General features: G+C 45.4%; 1 protein-coding gene across 1 annotated transcript in view; it reads right to left on the reverse strand.

Annotated features, from left to right (window-relative positions):
- LOC311225516 (actin-histidine N-methyltransferase-like) overlaps nt 1-16,237 on the reverse strand; it is an 80,817-nt gene that overhangs the window by 54,602 nt on the left and 9,978 nt on the right. Inside the window, 5 exon segments of the mRNA XM_084310832.1 lie at nt 216-472; nt 3,460-3,532; nt 4,664-4,812; nt 5,915-6,007; nt 7,912-8,046. Coding sequence (XP_084166958.1) covers nt 216-472; nt 3,460-3,532; nt 4,664-4,812; nt 5,915-6,007; nt 7,912-8,014 — 675 coding nt within the window. The 5' untranslated portion in view covers nt 8,015-8,046.

The raw sequence follows: 16,237 nt of genomic DNA on the forward strand, positions 1-16,237 counted from the left end.
TATATATTCAGATTCGATTATATTCTATTCTACTGGGGATAGAAGCTCCTTCTGAGTCTCTCTGTACCGGCCATGAGACTCCGGTAGCGCTCGCCTGACCGCAGCAGTTCAAAGAGGCCGTTGTTTGGGGGGGTGTGTGTGTGTGTGTGTGTGCGTGCGTGCGTGTGTGTGTGCGTGTGTGTGTGTGCGCGTTCGCATGCGCACGTTCCACCCACCTGCACCACCTTGTAGAAGTAGGCGTACTGGCGCGCCGTGTTCTTGTACTGGCTGAGCACGTCCTGCACCGCCTGCGTGCCCAGCAGGTGGCGCACCTCGTCCTCCTCGTAGTGCAGCGGCGTGTCGTAGTCCAGCGGCAGGCTCTTGACGTAGGGCAGCCAGGGCGAGGCGGGGGAGGCGCGCTCGCACAGCAGGTGCAGGGCCAGGGTCACGTTGCCCATGGCCTGGAGGATACGGTCCTGGCTGTACAGGGGCCCTGGAGGGGGGGGGGGGGGGGGGTAGTGGTTACTTCCTGGTCTATAGGGAGGTGTAGTGGTTACTTCCTGGTCTATAGGGGGAGGTGTAGTGGTTACTTCCTGGTCTATAGGGAGGTGTGGTGGTTACTTCCTGGTCTATAGGGGGAGGTGTAGCGGTTACTTCCTGGTCTATAGGGAGGTGTAGTGGTTACTTCCTGGTCTATGGGGAGGTGTAGCGGTTACTTCCTGGTCTATAGGGAGGTGTAGTGGTTACTTCCTGGTCTATAGGGAGGTGTAGTGGTTACTTCCTGGTCTATAGGGGAGGTGTAGTGGTTACTTCCTGGTCTATAGGGAGGTGTAGTGGTTACTTCCTGGTCTATAGGGAGGTGTAGTGGTTACTTCCTGGTCTATAGGGAGGTGTAGTGGTTACTTCCTGGTCTATAGGGGAGGTGTAGCGGTTACTTCCTGGTCTATAGGGAGGTGTAGTGGTTACTTCCTGGTCTATAGGGAGGTGTAGTGGTTACTTCCTGGTCTATAGGGAGGTGTAGTGGTTACTTCCTGGTCTATAGGGAGGTGTAGTGGTTACTTCCTGGTCTATAGGGGGAGGTGTAGTGGTTACTTCCTGGTCTATAGGGAGGTGTAGTGGTTACTTCCTGGTCTATAGGGGGAGGTGTAGTGGTTACTTCCTGGTCTATAGGGAGGTGTAGCGGTTACTTCCTGGTCTATAGGGAGGTGTGGTGGTTACTTCCTGGTCTATAGGGAGGTGTAGCGGTTACTTCCTGGTCTATAGGGAGGTGTAGTGGTTACTTCCTGGTCTATAGGGAGGTGTAGTGGTTACTTCCTGGTCTATAGGGAGGTGTAGTGGTTACTTCCTGGTCTATAGTGAGGTGTAGTGGTTACTTCCTGGTCTATAGGGAGGTGTAGTGGTTACTTCCTGGTCTATAGGGAGGTGTAGTGGTTACTTCCTGGTCTATAGGGAGGTGTAGTGGTTACTTCCTGGTCTATAGGGAGGTGTAGTGGTTACTCCCTGGTCTATAGGGGAGGTGTAGTGGTTACTTCCTGGTCTATAGGGAGGTGTAGTGGTTACTTCCTGGTCTATAGGGAGGTGTAGTGGTTACTTCCTGGTCTATAGGGAGGTGTAGTGGTTACTTCCTGGTCTATAGGGAGGTGTAGCGGTTACTTCCTGGTCTATAGGGAGGTGTAGTGGTTACTTCCTGGTCTATAGGGAGGTGTAGTGGTTACTTCCTGGTCTATAGGGGAGGTGTAGTGGTTACTTCCTGGTCTATAGGGGAGGTGTAGTGGTTACTTCCTGGTCTATAGGGAGGTGTAGTGGTTACGTCCTGGTCTATAGGGGAGGTGTAGTGGTTACTTCCTGGTCTATAGGGAGGTGTAGTGGTTACTTCCTGGTCTATAGGGAGGTGTAGTGGTTACTTCCTGGTCTATAGGGAGGTGTAGTGGTTACTTCCTGGTCTATAGGGAGGTGTAGTGGTTACTTCCTGGTCTATAGGGAGGTGTAGTGGTTACGTCCTGGTCTATAGGGAGGTGTAGTGGTTACTTCCTGGTCTATAGGGAGGTGTAGTGGTTACTTCCTGGTCTATAGTGAGGTGTAGTGGTTACTTCCTGGTCTATAGGGAGGTGTAGTGGTTACTTCCTGGTCTATAGGGAGGTGTAGTGGTTACTTCCTGGTCTATAGGGAGGTGTAGTGGTTACTTCCTGGTCTATAGGGAGGTGTAGTGGTTACTTCCTGGTCTATAGGGAGGTGTAGTGGTTACTTCCTGGTCTATAGGGAGGTGTAGTGGTTACTTCCTGGTCTATAGGGAGGTGTAGTGGTTACTTCCTGGTCTATAGGGAGGTGTAGTGGTTACTTCCTGGTCTATAGGGAGGTGTAGTGGTTACTTCCTGGTCTATAGGGAGGTGTAGTGGTTACTTCCTGGTCTATAAAGAGGTGTAGTGGTTACTTCCTGGTCTATAGGGAGGTGTAGTGGTTACTTCCTGGTCTATAGGGAGGTGTAGTGGTTACTTCCTGGTCTATAGGGAGGTGTAGTGGTTACTTCCTGGTATATAGGGAGGTGTAGTGGTTACTTCCTGGTCTATAGGGAGGTGTAGTGGTTACGTTATTGACGTTTTTCCGGCCGGTCCACCATCTTTTTCACCCCCCCCCCCCCCCCCCCCCCCATTGACAATTTCTAAATCGTCTCGTTTTAAAACAAACTTTCTGTGCATATTCATCCACAATCTATAGCTCAACATGAAAATATTCGCAATTAATCGTAAAAGAAAAATCATCGAATTTTATTTCAACCAAAAATGCTTAAAACAATAACGTTAGTGAGAAGGGAACTCATTTTGTGCAAAAATGGAAATCTTTTTCAATGTTCATGAGGCAGAATTGTTACAATAGCCGATAATCTATTTTCCCGATGATAAATCCTCGCGGGGGCGGTCCAGAGTGACGTCAGACTACACCTCCCTATGGAGGGGGACGGTGGGGCGTTTATAGTGTGCTTTTAGCCAAAGAGCTTTACAACTCTGTTCCTCACATTTGACCCATTCAGTATATAGAAGCATAATATAAGAGTATATAGAAGCGTATATAGAAGCATAATATATAGAAGTGTATAGAAGCTTTAATAGAAGCATATATATATATATAGAGTATATAGAAGCTTATATAAGAGTATATAGGAGTATATAGAAGCTTATATGAGTATATAGAAGTGTATATAGAAGTGTATAGAAGCTTATATAGAAGTGTATATAAAAGCTTATATAGGAGTATATAGAAGCGTATATAAAGGAGTATAAAAAAGTATATAGGAGTATATAGAAGCTTATATAGAAACATATATAGAAGCGTATAGAGTATATAGAAGAGAATAGAAAAGTATATAGAAGAGTATATAGAAGTGTATATAGAAGAGTATATAGAAGCGTATATATAAGCGTATATAGAAGCATATATAGAAGAGTATAGAGAAGCTTAAAGTTAAACGGTTGCCGTGGTTACCTAGAACAGAGTTCTTGGCAGACTCCACAGTCATCAACATCTTCCTGGGAATCCACAGGAATAACTCTTCTGCCTGTACGGAAGAAGAAGAAAAAACACATAAAACACACAAGCACTCAGTCCCAACTACGACGACGAGGCAAAATCACTAGGAAGCGGTGTTAATTTCGTTAGCTATTTTTAGTTTATCATATTTAGTCACCTTTATCCATTTTTCGTTTAGTCAAGTTTTAGTCAACTACAGGTCTGAGCATTTTAGTTTAGTTTCGCCACGCCGTTCCAGCCTCATAAGTTGGCGTGAGCTTTTTCAAAAAGAAAAAAAGCGAACGTCCGTGCTAGCTGCTTAGACTTATGTAAGCTGTTTAATGTGTTCTATTGTAGTGGATCAACATAATGTAGCGATCCGTCGTGCAGTAATGTAGGGAGGAAAGAGGAGATTTTCCTTTTCTGTATGGTGCTTTATTTCCAGCTCAATATGGGGTTTTACAAGTTGATGATTCCCTTCTCATACACAACACAGCTACCTGCTAATACGCTAGCTTCACAACAACAACGTAACATCCGGTCCGTCCTCCCATATCTCCCGACGAGGAAACAGCACCCCCAGCATAACAGTGGTGCCCCTAAGAATACAACTAGCGCGACACACAAAACCCCAGAACATTACAATGTGTTGGGGATAAGGGTTCCGCACGGACAATCATGTTTGTTACTTTCCTGTCTGCAAACGAGTTCCTATTAGCTAGCAAGTAGCAAGTAAACAGTGTTGATTAGGGATGTCCGATATTATCGGCCTACCGATATTATCGGCCGATATCGGTATTAAAATGTGATATCGGAAAATATCGGTATCGTTTTTTTTTTTTTTTTTTAAATATATATATATATATATTTTTTTTTCTATAATCTGTATTTACCCAGGCAAGCAAGTAAGAACAAATTCTGATTGTATTTATTGTCAAAAGTATGCATAATGTTGTGTTAATTCCACAACAAGAGATATGTAACGTTAATTACCTGAAATTATTAAATTTTTTGGGGGGGAAACCTGCATATATCGGTATCGGTTGATATCGGTATCGGAAATTAAGAGTTGGACAATATCGGTATATCGGTATCGGTAAAAAAGCCAATATCGAGCATCCCTAGTGTTGATATAAAGAGGAGGATGCGTTCCGCGACGTGTTCCCGGTCATGTTCCCACCGAGATGTCTCTGGTGGCTCGCAGGCCGTAGCCCTCTCCCTGGAAGTGGTGGACCTGGAAGCCCTCGCAAGACGCGCCACACTCCTGGGCCCAGGACATGAGCTCTGGGAAGGAGTCCTCCCTGGTGCCCTCAAACACCACGGAGATACCTGGAGAGAGGGGGGGGGGGGGAGAGAGAGAGAGAGAGAGAGAGAGAGAGAGAGAGAGAGAGAGACACACAGAGAGAGAGAGAGACACAGAGAGAGAGAGAGAGAGAGACACAGAGAGAGAGAGAGAGAGAGAGACAGAGAGAGAGACACACAGAGAGAGACACACACACAAACAGACAGAGAGACACACAGACAGAGAGAGACATACACACAGAGAGAGAGAGACACACACAGAGAGAGAGAGAGACACACACACAGACAGAGAGACACACACACAGACACACAGAGACGCACACACACAGATACACACACACAGACACACAGACAGAGAGACACACACACACAAACAGATACACACACACACACACACACAGAGACACACAGACAGACACACACACAGAGAGAGACACACACACACACAGACAGAGACACAGACAGACAGAGAGACACACACACACAGATACACACACAGACAGAGGAGACACACTCACAGACAGACACACACACACACACACACACAGAGACACACAGACAGACGCACACACAGAGAGACACAACACACAGACAGACACACAGACAGACAGAGAGACACACACACAGAGAGAGGAGACACACACACAGAGACACACAGACAGACGCACACACAGAGAGAGACACACACACACAGACAGAGACAGACAGACAGAGAGACACACACACAGAGAGAGAGAGAGACACACACACAGAGACACACACACACAGACAGAGACACACAGACAGACAGAGAGACACACACACAGACAGAGAGAGACACCACACAGAGAGAGACACAGACAGACACACACACACCACACACACACACACACACAGGAGACAGAGACACACACACGAGTAAATTATATTGTTTACCGTCTAGGGCTGTACAGAACGTAATTTTTTTTTTTACATTCAAAGCTTCTATTGAAGTTTTTATGTGTGTGTTTATGTGTGTGTTTGTGTATGAGTGTCTATGTGTGTGTGTTTACAGTATGTGTGTGTTTATGTGTATGAGTGTCTATGTGTGTGTGTTTATGTGTGTGTCTATGTGTGTGTGTTTATGTGCGTTTCCTCCCCGTCTTCTCACCCTTCTGTTTCTTGCGGATCTTCTCCACCAGGGCTCGTATCTGCACGTACTCCTCCCACTCCTTGCCAGGAGAGGGCGCCGCGCTGCTGCACTCTGCAGACATGAGGAGGAGGCCATGATGAGGTTCAAAGGTCGGTAGAAGAGGAAGGTTCACAGCGTGGAAGTGGTTCATCACTTCATGGCCGGTCTGCCAAAGTGTTCCTCTGAGTTCTTCACTTCAGTTATAGTAGGTACTAAATTATAAAAAGATAGAATTCTGACAGAACTATGAGAGACTAGGCCATGATATTGTGTTTTCAGGGTGTGGACTAGGGCTGCATGATTAATCGAAAAAATCACGATCTCGATTCATAGACCTACTGTATGCAATCTCATTTCTAAATGACGCTTTTTTTTTTAACTAAAACAATATTACCATCTTTAAAAATATATATATTTTTACTTTTTACTTAACTTTTTTAAATGACGACGATGATTCTGACTAGAGTTATTTTGCATGTTACAAGAGACTTTTAAGTTTAAGTCAAGCACTTAGAAGATATATGTTATGTTGTCTGTTTAAGAAAGAGTGCAATAAATGATTTTATTGAAAAAATAATTGTGTGAGAAAATCGTGATTCACATTTTAGCAAGAATCATGCAGCCCTTGTGTGGACCTACTCTGGAGCTCAGAGAGAGACCATGATATTGTGTTTTCAGGGTGTGGACCTACTCTGGAGCTCAGAGAGAGACCATGATATTGTGTCTTCAGGGTGTGGAGGACCTACTCTGGAGCTCAGAGAGAGACCATGATAGTGTGTCTTCAGGGTGTGGACCTACTCTGGAGCTCAGAGAGAGACCATGATAGTGTGTCTTCAGGGTGTGGAGGACCTACTCTGGAGCTCAGAGAGAGACCATGATATTGTGTCTTCAGGGTGTGGAGGACCTACTCTGGAGCTCAGAGAGAGACCATGATATTGTGTCTTCAGGGTGTGGAGGACCTACTCTGGAGCTCAGAGAGAGACCATGATATTGTGTCTTCAGGGTGTGGAGGACCTACTCTGGAGCTCAGAGAGAGACCATGATATTGTGTCTTCAGGGTGTGGAGGACCTACTCTGGAGCAGCTCAGAGAGAGACCATGATAGTGTGTCTTCAGGGTGTGGAGGACCTACTCTGGAGCTCAGAGAGAGACCATGATATTGTGTCTTCAGGGTGTGGAGGACCTACTCTGGAGCTCAGAGAGAGACCATGATAGTGTGTCTTCAGGGTGTGGACCTACTCTGGAGCTCAGAGACCATGATAGTGTGTCTTCAGGGTGTGGAGGACCTACTCTGGAGCAGCTCAGAGACCATGATATTGTGTCTTCAGGGTGTGGACCTACTCTGGAGGAGCTCAGAGACCATGATATTGTGTCTTCAGGGTGTGGAGGACCTACTCTGGAGGAGCTCAGAGAGAGACCATGATATTGTGTCTTCAGGGTGTGGAGGACCTACTCTGGAGGAGCTCAGAGACCATGATATTGTGTCTTCAGGGTGTGGAGGACCTACTCTGGAGCTCAGAGACCATGATAGTGTGTCTTCAGGGTGTGGAGGACCTACTCTGGAGCTCAGAGACCATGATATTGTGTCTTCAGGGTGTGGACCTACTCTGGAGCTCAGAGACCATGATATTGTGTCTTCAGGGTGTGGAGGACCTACTCTGGAGCTCAGAGAGAGACCATGATATTGTGTCTTCAGGGTGTGGAGGACCTACTCTGGAGCTCAGAGACCATGATATTGTGTCTTCAGGGTGTGGAGGACCTACTCTGGAGCTCAGAGACCATGATATTGTGTCTTCAGGGTGTGGAGGACCTACTCTGGAGCTCAGAGACCATGATAGTGTGTCTTCAGGGTGTGGAGGACCTACTCTGGAGGAGCTCAGAGACCATGATAGTGTGTCTTCAGGGTGTGGAGGACCTACTCTGGAGGAGCTCAGAGACCATGATATAGTGTCTTCAGGGTGTGGATGGAGGACCTACTCTGGAGCAGCTCAGACACCAGGTTCATCATCTCCTTGGGAGACACCACGGCCGTGGCTCCCGTCCCGGACCTCTGGGTCTTCACCCGACTCTTCTTTCCCATGGCGGCAGGCGGGTGCAGAGCGAAGACAGGGGCTGTGAGAGGAGAGGGGGAGAGAGAGGAGAGGAGAGAGGAGAGGAGAGGAGGAGAGAGAGGAGAGGTGAAGAGGAGAGGAGAGGAGAGGAGAGGAGAGGAGAGGAGAGGAGAGGAGAGGAGAGGAGAGGAGAGGAGAGGGGGAGAGAGAGGAGAGGAGAGGAGGGGGGCAGAGGGGAGGAGAGGAGAGGAGGGGGGCAGAGGGGAGGAGAGGAGAGAGGAGAGGTGAAGAGGAGAGGAGAGGAGGGGGGAAAGAGGAGAGGAGAGGAGAGGAGAGAGGAGGGAGGAGAGCGGAGAGGAGAGAGGAGGAAAGGGTGGGAGGAGAGGAGAGGAGAGGAGAGAGAGCGGAGAGGAGGAGAGAGAGGAGAGAGGAGAGAGGAGGGAGGAGAGCAGAGCAGAGGAGAGGAGGAGAGGAGAGGAGAGATTATTTAGAGTGATCATTTGTAGCAAAACCATCTTCTCACTCTCGATAACGATTCCGAGTCCTAGATTTTAAAGCGATATTGTGCGATTGTGGAACCTGCTGGCCACGAGCGGTACTGGCTCTGTGTTTTCAATACACCCTTTCACTACCACACTACCAAAGGGTTACCCCTTTCACTCTTGACAATACATAATGTTAACCCTTTCACAACCACACTAGATAAGGTTTACCCTTTCCCTAGGTTAAGGCATAAAAAAAAATATTGTTTGTTTCCTGTTGGTTGTCAGTTAAGGCCATGGGTAGGTAGGGAATTTATTTTATTTTATTTTTTAATTTTATTCTTTCCCACGGCGACTATGGATAGGGAATTTCTTTATTTAATTAAAATGTTCACAACAACATGGATGCATGTACTCTGCCAGCATGTTTAATATCCATAATACTAAAGGTTTGCTAAGATTTCTATGAAACTTTATTCTTATATTTTTTTAACTCATAAAATATATTGAGTCACACCTAAATCGGCAGGGTCGATCGGCAACCGGAAACAAACCATTATTTTTGTTAGGCCTAACCGTCTGTCGTGTGGAAGTGAAAAGGTTAAGAAGACTTCCTGCAGTGGCGGCTGGGTGGCGCAGCGGACATTGCGCTCGTCACCAACGCAAGAGACACCGGGTTCAAATCCGGCTGTCGGCTTGGGCCGGTCGTCATACTAACTCAATTGGCAGAGTCAGCGGGTGGGAAGTCGATGGGTGGTAATCTGGACGTTGTGGACAGCGACTCCTACAGGTCGGTTGGGGGACGCCTGCACAGCAGAGACAGGAAATGGCGGGGGCAGTGTGAGCCTCCCACACTAGGGATGGGTACCGAATTCGGTACTTTTGAGGTACCGAACCGAAACACGTCGGTACTACCGAGTATCGAATCAAGTGAGAAACCGAAAAAAAATAAATAAATAAAATTAAATAAAATTTATACATTTTTTTCCTTTTTTTTTTTTTTTTTACTTTTCATGTCAACGTTCACACGCACAATATATGCTTACCTAGGATTTGACTTGATTCAACAACAAAGCAGTCGGAGCAATGACAAGCCGAAAACTGTCAAAATTGTAGTTATTTGAAGTTTGGATTTTTTTTTTACGACTGAGGTAGGTAGATTACATTTATTGAGACTAAAGTACCGAAAAAAGGTACCGTTGGGTACCGGTATCGATTCACGGGTACCGGTACCGGTATCAGTTCAAATGTGAAAGGTACCCATCCCTATCCCACACGTTACTCCTCGCCAATGAGAGTCCGCGCTGGCAGGTGAAAAGATGCGACAGGCTGCCTCCTCGTGTACCGGAGCCGAGGGGACACGTGATGCAAGGCTTCTATCCTTCCTACGACCGACGTTCAAGACAGGGGAGGGGAGAATTGAAAACAGCGAAATTGGGATGGGAGGAAAATAGAAAAATAAGGAGAACAAGTGGATAAAAAAAAACAAGACTTCCTGCAGAGTGGATCGTTGGGTTCCTTGGCGGCTGTGTGTTTGTTTTCCATTGTTGCAGAAAATGCCCCACATTCTGTGAAGAAGCTAATGGATCACATGTCTCATCTGGTTCCTTCTAGATAGACATCCAGAACAGACGAGGCACGTCATACAGACAGACAGACAGGACACAGACAGACAGACAGACAGACAGACAGACAGACAGGACACAGACAGGACACAGACAGACAGACAGACAGACAGAGACAGACAGGACACAGACAGGACACAGACAGACAGACAGACAGACAGACAGACAGGGCAGACAGACAGACAGGACACAGACAGACAGGACACAGACAGACAGACAGACAGACAGGACACAGACAGACAGACAGACAGACAGGACAGACAGACAGGACACAGACAGACAGACAGACAGGACACAGACAGACAGACAGGACACAGACAGACAGACAGACAGACAGACAGACAGAGAGGACACAGGAAGACAGACAGACAGACAGACAGACAGACAGGACACAGACAGACAGACAGACAGAGAGGACACAGGAAGACAGACAGACAGACAGACAGACAGACAGACAGACAGACAGACAGACAGACAGACAGACAGACAGAGAGGACACAGGAAGACAGACAGACAGACAGACAGACAGACAGACAGGACACAGACAGACAGGACACAGACAGACAGACAGACAGAGAGGACACAGGAAGACAGACAGACAGACAGACAGACAGACAGACAGGACACAGACAGACAGACAGACAGACAGACAGACAGACCACAGACAGACAGACAGACGGATACGCAGCAGCTCCTGACTTCATGGTTAGTGGTTGTCGATCGGTAGAGTTCTTGCTCAGCTCTACAAGACATCGACTCCACACTACAGGGCTAGATCCACAAAGAATGGATTGCATGGTGCTAATTGCACCCTTACTTACAATTCATGATTAATTGAAAATGGGGGACCCTGGTGTAAACAAGACGAAAGTCTTTCTCTGGTCTGCATCCCCTTAACAATTGTGTGTATTGAGCTGTACTGTACCCGTTCTGCAATCTGTTAATAAAGTTTTCAATCAATCAATCAGAGAGAGAGAGAGAGAGAGAGAGAGAGAGAGAGAGAGAGAGAGAGAGAGAGAGAGAGAGAGAGAGAGAGAGAGAGAGATAGAGATAGAGAGGTAGATAGATAGATAGAGAGAGAGAAGACATGTGGACATCTGTGCTCTACTGAGCGCACCTTTCTAGTCCCCAGATGAATGTGCTCTCTTGACTTTGGCACAGTAGACGCGCAACGTGTATTCTCGAGAATGATAATAATGCTCTTCAGATTATATTATCAACGACAGACGGCGTCAATGTGAGAAACACAATCCCCCCCCCCCCCCCCCCCCTCTCGCTCTGAAGAATATGCATATTAGATCACTCAGTGATTAACCGCGACGGGCATATAGTAAATAAGGATATAAAGCATGTTAAAGACGCATTTATTGGACGCGTTGCGCGCTGAGTTTACATAGAAACAGCGCGACTCCCGAGTCCCAAGAGGAGTTATCACAGGCTGCAGAACGCAGGACCGAAGAGCTCACGTTGAGCATGTAATGACTGAAGCCGCGTTTTGGTGACATCATCACAACAACACGCGTTAGGTTACAGGTTGTTTCTGTTTTTCGGTGTTATATTTTCGGTGAAAAAACTCTTTCGGCCATTAGCCGAAAAAGGGCATTTTTGGCCATTTTCGACCGAAAACTTTCGGTGGCCGAGATTTCGGTGCATCCCTAATGTAAAGGGACCTTGGGTCTCTTGAAAGGCGCTATATAAAATGAAGTTATTATTATTAATCTCAAGGGATTAATTCCTGGATAAATAAAGGATGAATAAATTAAATACTGTGAGCGATCTGTAGTGCTGAATTTCCCCCTGGAATAAATAAAGTATTTCTATCTTCTATCTATATCCATCCACAAGCCGGCTCCGTGCTCTCCGGGGGGGGGGGGGGGGGGGTCTTTAGCGTGGACATAATGAGGGCTTTAAGTAGAGCAAGTGTCAACGTCCAGCTTACATGGACCTTAGACAGGGCAAATTCAATTCCCCAGCAGCAGGCTGCGGGCCTAATGTTGATTCCCCTCGCGCTCCGCAGCTGTTGGCCTGCGTTCTGTGTCGCCTCCCGGTAGCCATAACCCCCGACCCACCCCCCCCCCCCCCTCCTCGTCACTCTCACTCTCTCTCAACCAAACACCTTCCAAAGGCCAAAAAAAGACCCATCACAGTGGAGCAAATGCTCGGTGAAGCTGTATATTTAGCAACTTTTGTCAAGCAGGAAGGCCAGTCTCACGCCACCACCACAGTTTCAGTTCAGTTTTAAGTTTCAATGCATTTGTTAGAGAGGGGGACGACAACGTACATTAAGGAACATCTTATAAAACAGAATGTAAATGCACCCAATTGTAGCCAAAAGGGTCGTTTACATTGGCAGTCCCCCTGCCAGAAATAATGGGCTAGTGACAGTCCAAAAAAAAATATTAAAACACAAGTACAAACACATTAGCAATAATTATCTGACACGTTTTGCATGGCTGTGTGCCGGTAGCATACAAGCTAGCCTAATCTAAACCATTCGCTCTAGTCCAATCAATTGGACTCAGCTGTTGACAACAACGATTGCAACGGGGCAATCATTGTTGTCAACAGCTGAGTCCAGCTGTGTAGGACCCAGGCCTAGAACTGCACCCCGAGAGAGGGAACTGCGCCCTGAGAGGGAGGTTTGCCCTGAGTGGGAGGTTCAAAGGGTCAAAGTGGGTATAAAACAGGAGGGAAGACCGCCTCAGACCCACTCCTATCCGAGCTCCGGGAGGGTCATCAAAGAGAAGTCGCCTATTCTCAGTCCTTGCCCCACAATGGTGGAACGAACTACCCACCCCAGTTAGGACAGCCGAAACCCGTCCAATCTTTCGCCGTCGACTAAAGACGCACTTCTTCAACCATTATCTGAAATAAAAAATGTAATAAAAGGATCTAACCCTAACTAACCTTACTGTCATGCACTTGTCCTAATAAACTAACCTACACTGTAGCACTCAACACTTTGATGAACATTGTTACTCAGCTGATAGAGTTGTGCCCTTCCTTCCTGATGACCTGTCGTACAGAACTTGTAAGTCGCTTTGGATGAAAGCGTTCAGCTAAATGACTAAATGTAAGTCTGTCAAGTTTTAAACTGTGGATGCCAAACAGAGAAGGTCAAGACTACTTTGAACTGTTGAACAGTAATCCAGAACTATTTTATTGCACTGTAAAATATATATTTTTTAATCTATTCTACAATTTTATTGCACTGCACTATTGCACTATTTTACTCCGTCTATTCTATCTTACTCTTTTTATTATTGTCTATTTAAAACTGAATCAAACCATAAACAAGGTGGCCTGTTGGGATGTTAGATCCTAATGTGAAAAACTGTGCTTTTTATATGTCTGCACTTTATGTGCTCATTTTATGCTTCTTTAGTCTTTTTTCTGTTGTGAAGCACTTTGCGCTGCAGTTTCTGTATGAAAGGTGCTATACAAATAAAGTTTATTATTATTAATTACATTTTTAAGTGCATTTCCCCATCATTCATCCTACTAGGGCTGACCTTCGATTTTGTTTTGGAATTCGAAGCTTCGGGGCCGAGATTCGATTTTAATTCGAAGCTTCGAAAAATAAAATTATAATAAAAAAAATATATAGAATTTTATGTTGTGGGACTTGTACAGCACTTTGTTCAACTTTGTCAGTGCTGTAAAGTTTAAACCTTTTTAAATCTTAGACAAACTAAACAGTCATTTGAGGCTTTATAAAAGCAGCACAATGAACACAAATCTGTCGGTGCCGAGTCCGACCCCATCTTAAATAACAAACAGCATTGCTTGTTGTAATTAACAAAAGTGAGGCAGTGTTGATTTTGAAACACTTTTTTTTTTTATATTCATATTCATATTATAATTTTTTTTACATAATCAAATTTTATTTTCATATTCGAAGCCCATGCCCATTGAACGAAGCTTCGAAGTATTTAAGACAGCCCTACATCCTACCATCATGCGATGGATTTGCTAGAGGAGCCGACATTAAATGTTTGCAACTTCCCCACTAATAGTGACCGACAGGCAGGATGTGTGGAAATAGTGTTAATTGTGCCATCGGTTTCTTGTAGCTAGACTAGATATTTATTTGTCATATGCAGTTAAACAGACAGTTACGCCGTACAATGATGATACGACTTCGCTAGTCCCGCCCCCCTTCACACAGAGTCACAAAATAGACTTAAACTACAAGTGAAAATATTAAGAAAAAGTTTAATGCTAAAATAAAGAATCTTAAAAAAGATAAATAAAGTATAAAAATAAGAGTGACAGTATTGCATGTTCGGTTCAGTTTGGTGGTAGAAGGAGGCAATTTCCACCCTACATTGTGGGGAGCGCTTAGAGTGTCTAGGAAAAGTGCTATATAAAATGTTATGATCATTCATTAATTTAAATAATGGTAGTGGAGGTGACCGTGAATTCACAGCAGTAGTCAGACTGTCTGTGTAGCGTTCAGAGTCCAATCAGTTGCCTGGCGATCTTTATTTTTATTTTTATCCACCTTTTCTCCTTATTTTTCAATTTTTTTCCCATCCCAATTTCGCTGTTTCCAATTCTCCCCTCCCTTGTCTTGAACGTTGCTCGCATATGCGGTCGTTCGTAGGGAGGATAGAAGCCTTGCATCACGTGTCCCCTCCGGTACACGAGGAGACAGCCTGTCACATCTTTTCACCTGCCAGCGCGGACTCTGTGGCGAGGTGTAACGCGTGGGAGGCTCACACTACCCTCGCTACTTCCTGTCTCTGCTGTGTGTGTTCAGTGTTCAGTCAATCAATATACAATATACTGTACTTACAATATACTGTACAGAGTCAAAAGGGAAAAAAATAGTAACTAAGGTACAATGCAGCAATGGGATCAGGTACAACGAACTTAGGGTAAAGTGCAATGAGGTATGAATAGTGCAAATCTCTTTACCAATAAATATAAAGTGTGTTAAAGGGGCTATGTACTGCTATTCCTAGCACTATTTGGGCAACTTTACACAATTCCTGTTAGTCTATTGAAGACATCTGTAAGTTTTTTTTTCAAAAAAATGCATTGTTTTATATTTCTAATCAAGTACTCAAAACCATCATTTTTCAGCTCCAAGATTTCAGGCTGTTATGGCCTGGCTCCGCCCATAAGCACTTTGAGTGACAGTCAGTCCACACAGTCTGCGACTGGAATGAATGAATGAATGAATGAATGAATGAATGAATGAATGAAAATGAATGAATAGACAGAGACAGCGTTTCCCTGATTGGCCACACGGCCACGTGACCGCCCTAGCACACGCCCTTACGCGGCAGAGAGGACGCGGCAGAGAGACGCAGCAGAGTATGAAGTATGCTATTTGAACATCGTCCCCAAAATGAATGGAAGCGAAATAAAGAGAGCTTATTATTAATCAGTCAGCAGCCTCCAACGGGCGAAATAACATTATACATTATGCTCCGCGAAATAACATTATACACTCTGCTGCCGCGTTCGCTGCGCGCTTCATTCATTTAATTTGGGACCTTGCAGGGACCTCTGCTGCCGCGTTCGCGGCAAAAGGGGGCGGGGGGTCGTGGCCAATCAGAGAAAAGCTGAACACAAGTAGGTTGCCTTTAATATTCACGCGTCCCACCTCACCTTGTTAAAAAATTGGCTGTTTTAAGGAATTCCAGGCCTCGACTTTTATTTACTTTTATCAAGCACTTTAAGCACTTCAAGGACCTTGTGCAAACCCTGAGCTGGGTATCGTGATAACTTTCTAGTATTGGTGTATCGTGCAACCCTAGTGCCAACTGCCTCTCTTTATTTTTGTGAGTGTTTTTTTTAGGGATGCCCCGATCACGTTTTTTGCCACCGATACCGATCACCGATCGTCATGAGCCATATCGGCCGATACCGATCCGATACCGATCGTTTTTGATTAAAAAGAAATTAAAAATTATTTTATATAAAAAGTTTTTTTTTTTTTTTTTTTTTTATAAAATATATATATTATATAATTAGACTTGTACTTGTATTATCTGCGAGACATCGCCACCACGCAACAAGTCAAAATGCTCGCTATCTCCACTGTCTGTGTGTACATACTCTGCTTTGATCAAATCACATTCGGCTCTGCAGATTTACCCTAGGCTCTGCAGATATACCCTACTCCCTCAGCTAT

The sequence above is a fragment of the Notolepis coatsorum genome (genome assembly GCF_963971535.1).
Source record: "Notolepis coatsorum genome assembly, chromosome: 3".
Taxonomy (NCBI): domain Eukaryota; kingdom Metazoa; phylum Chordata; class Actinopteri; order Aulopiformes; family Paralepididae; genus Notolepis; species Notolepis coatsorum.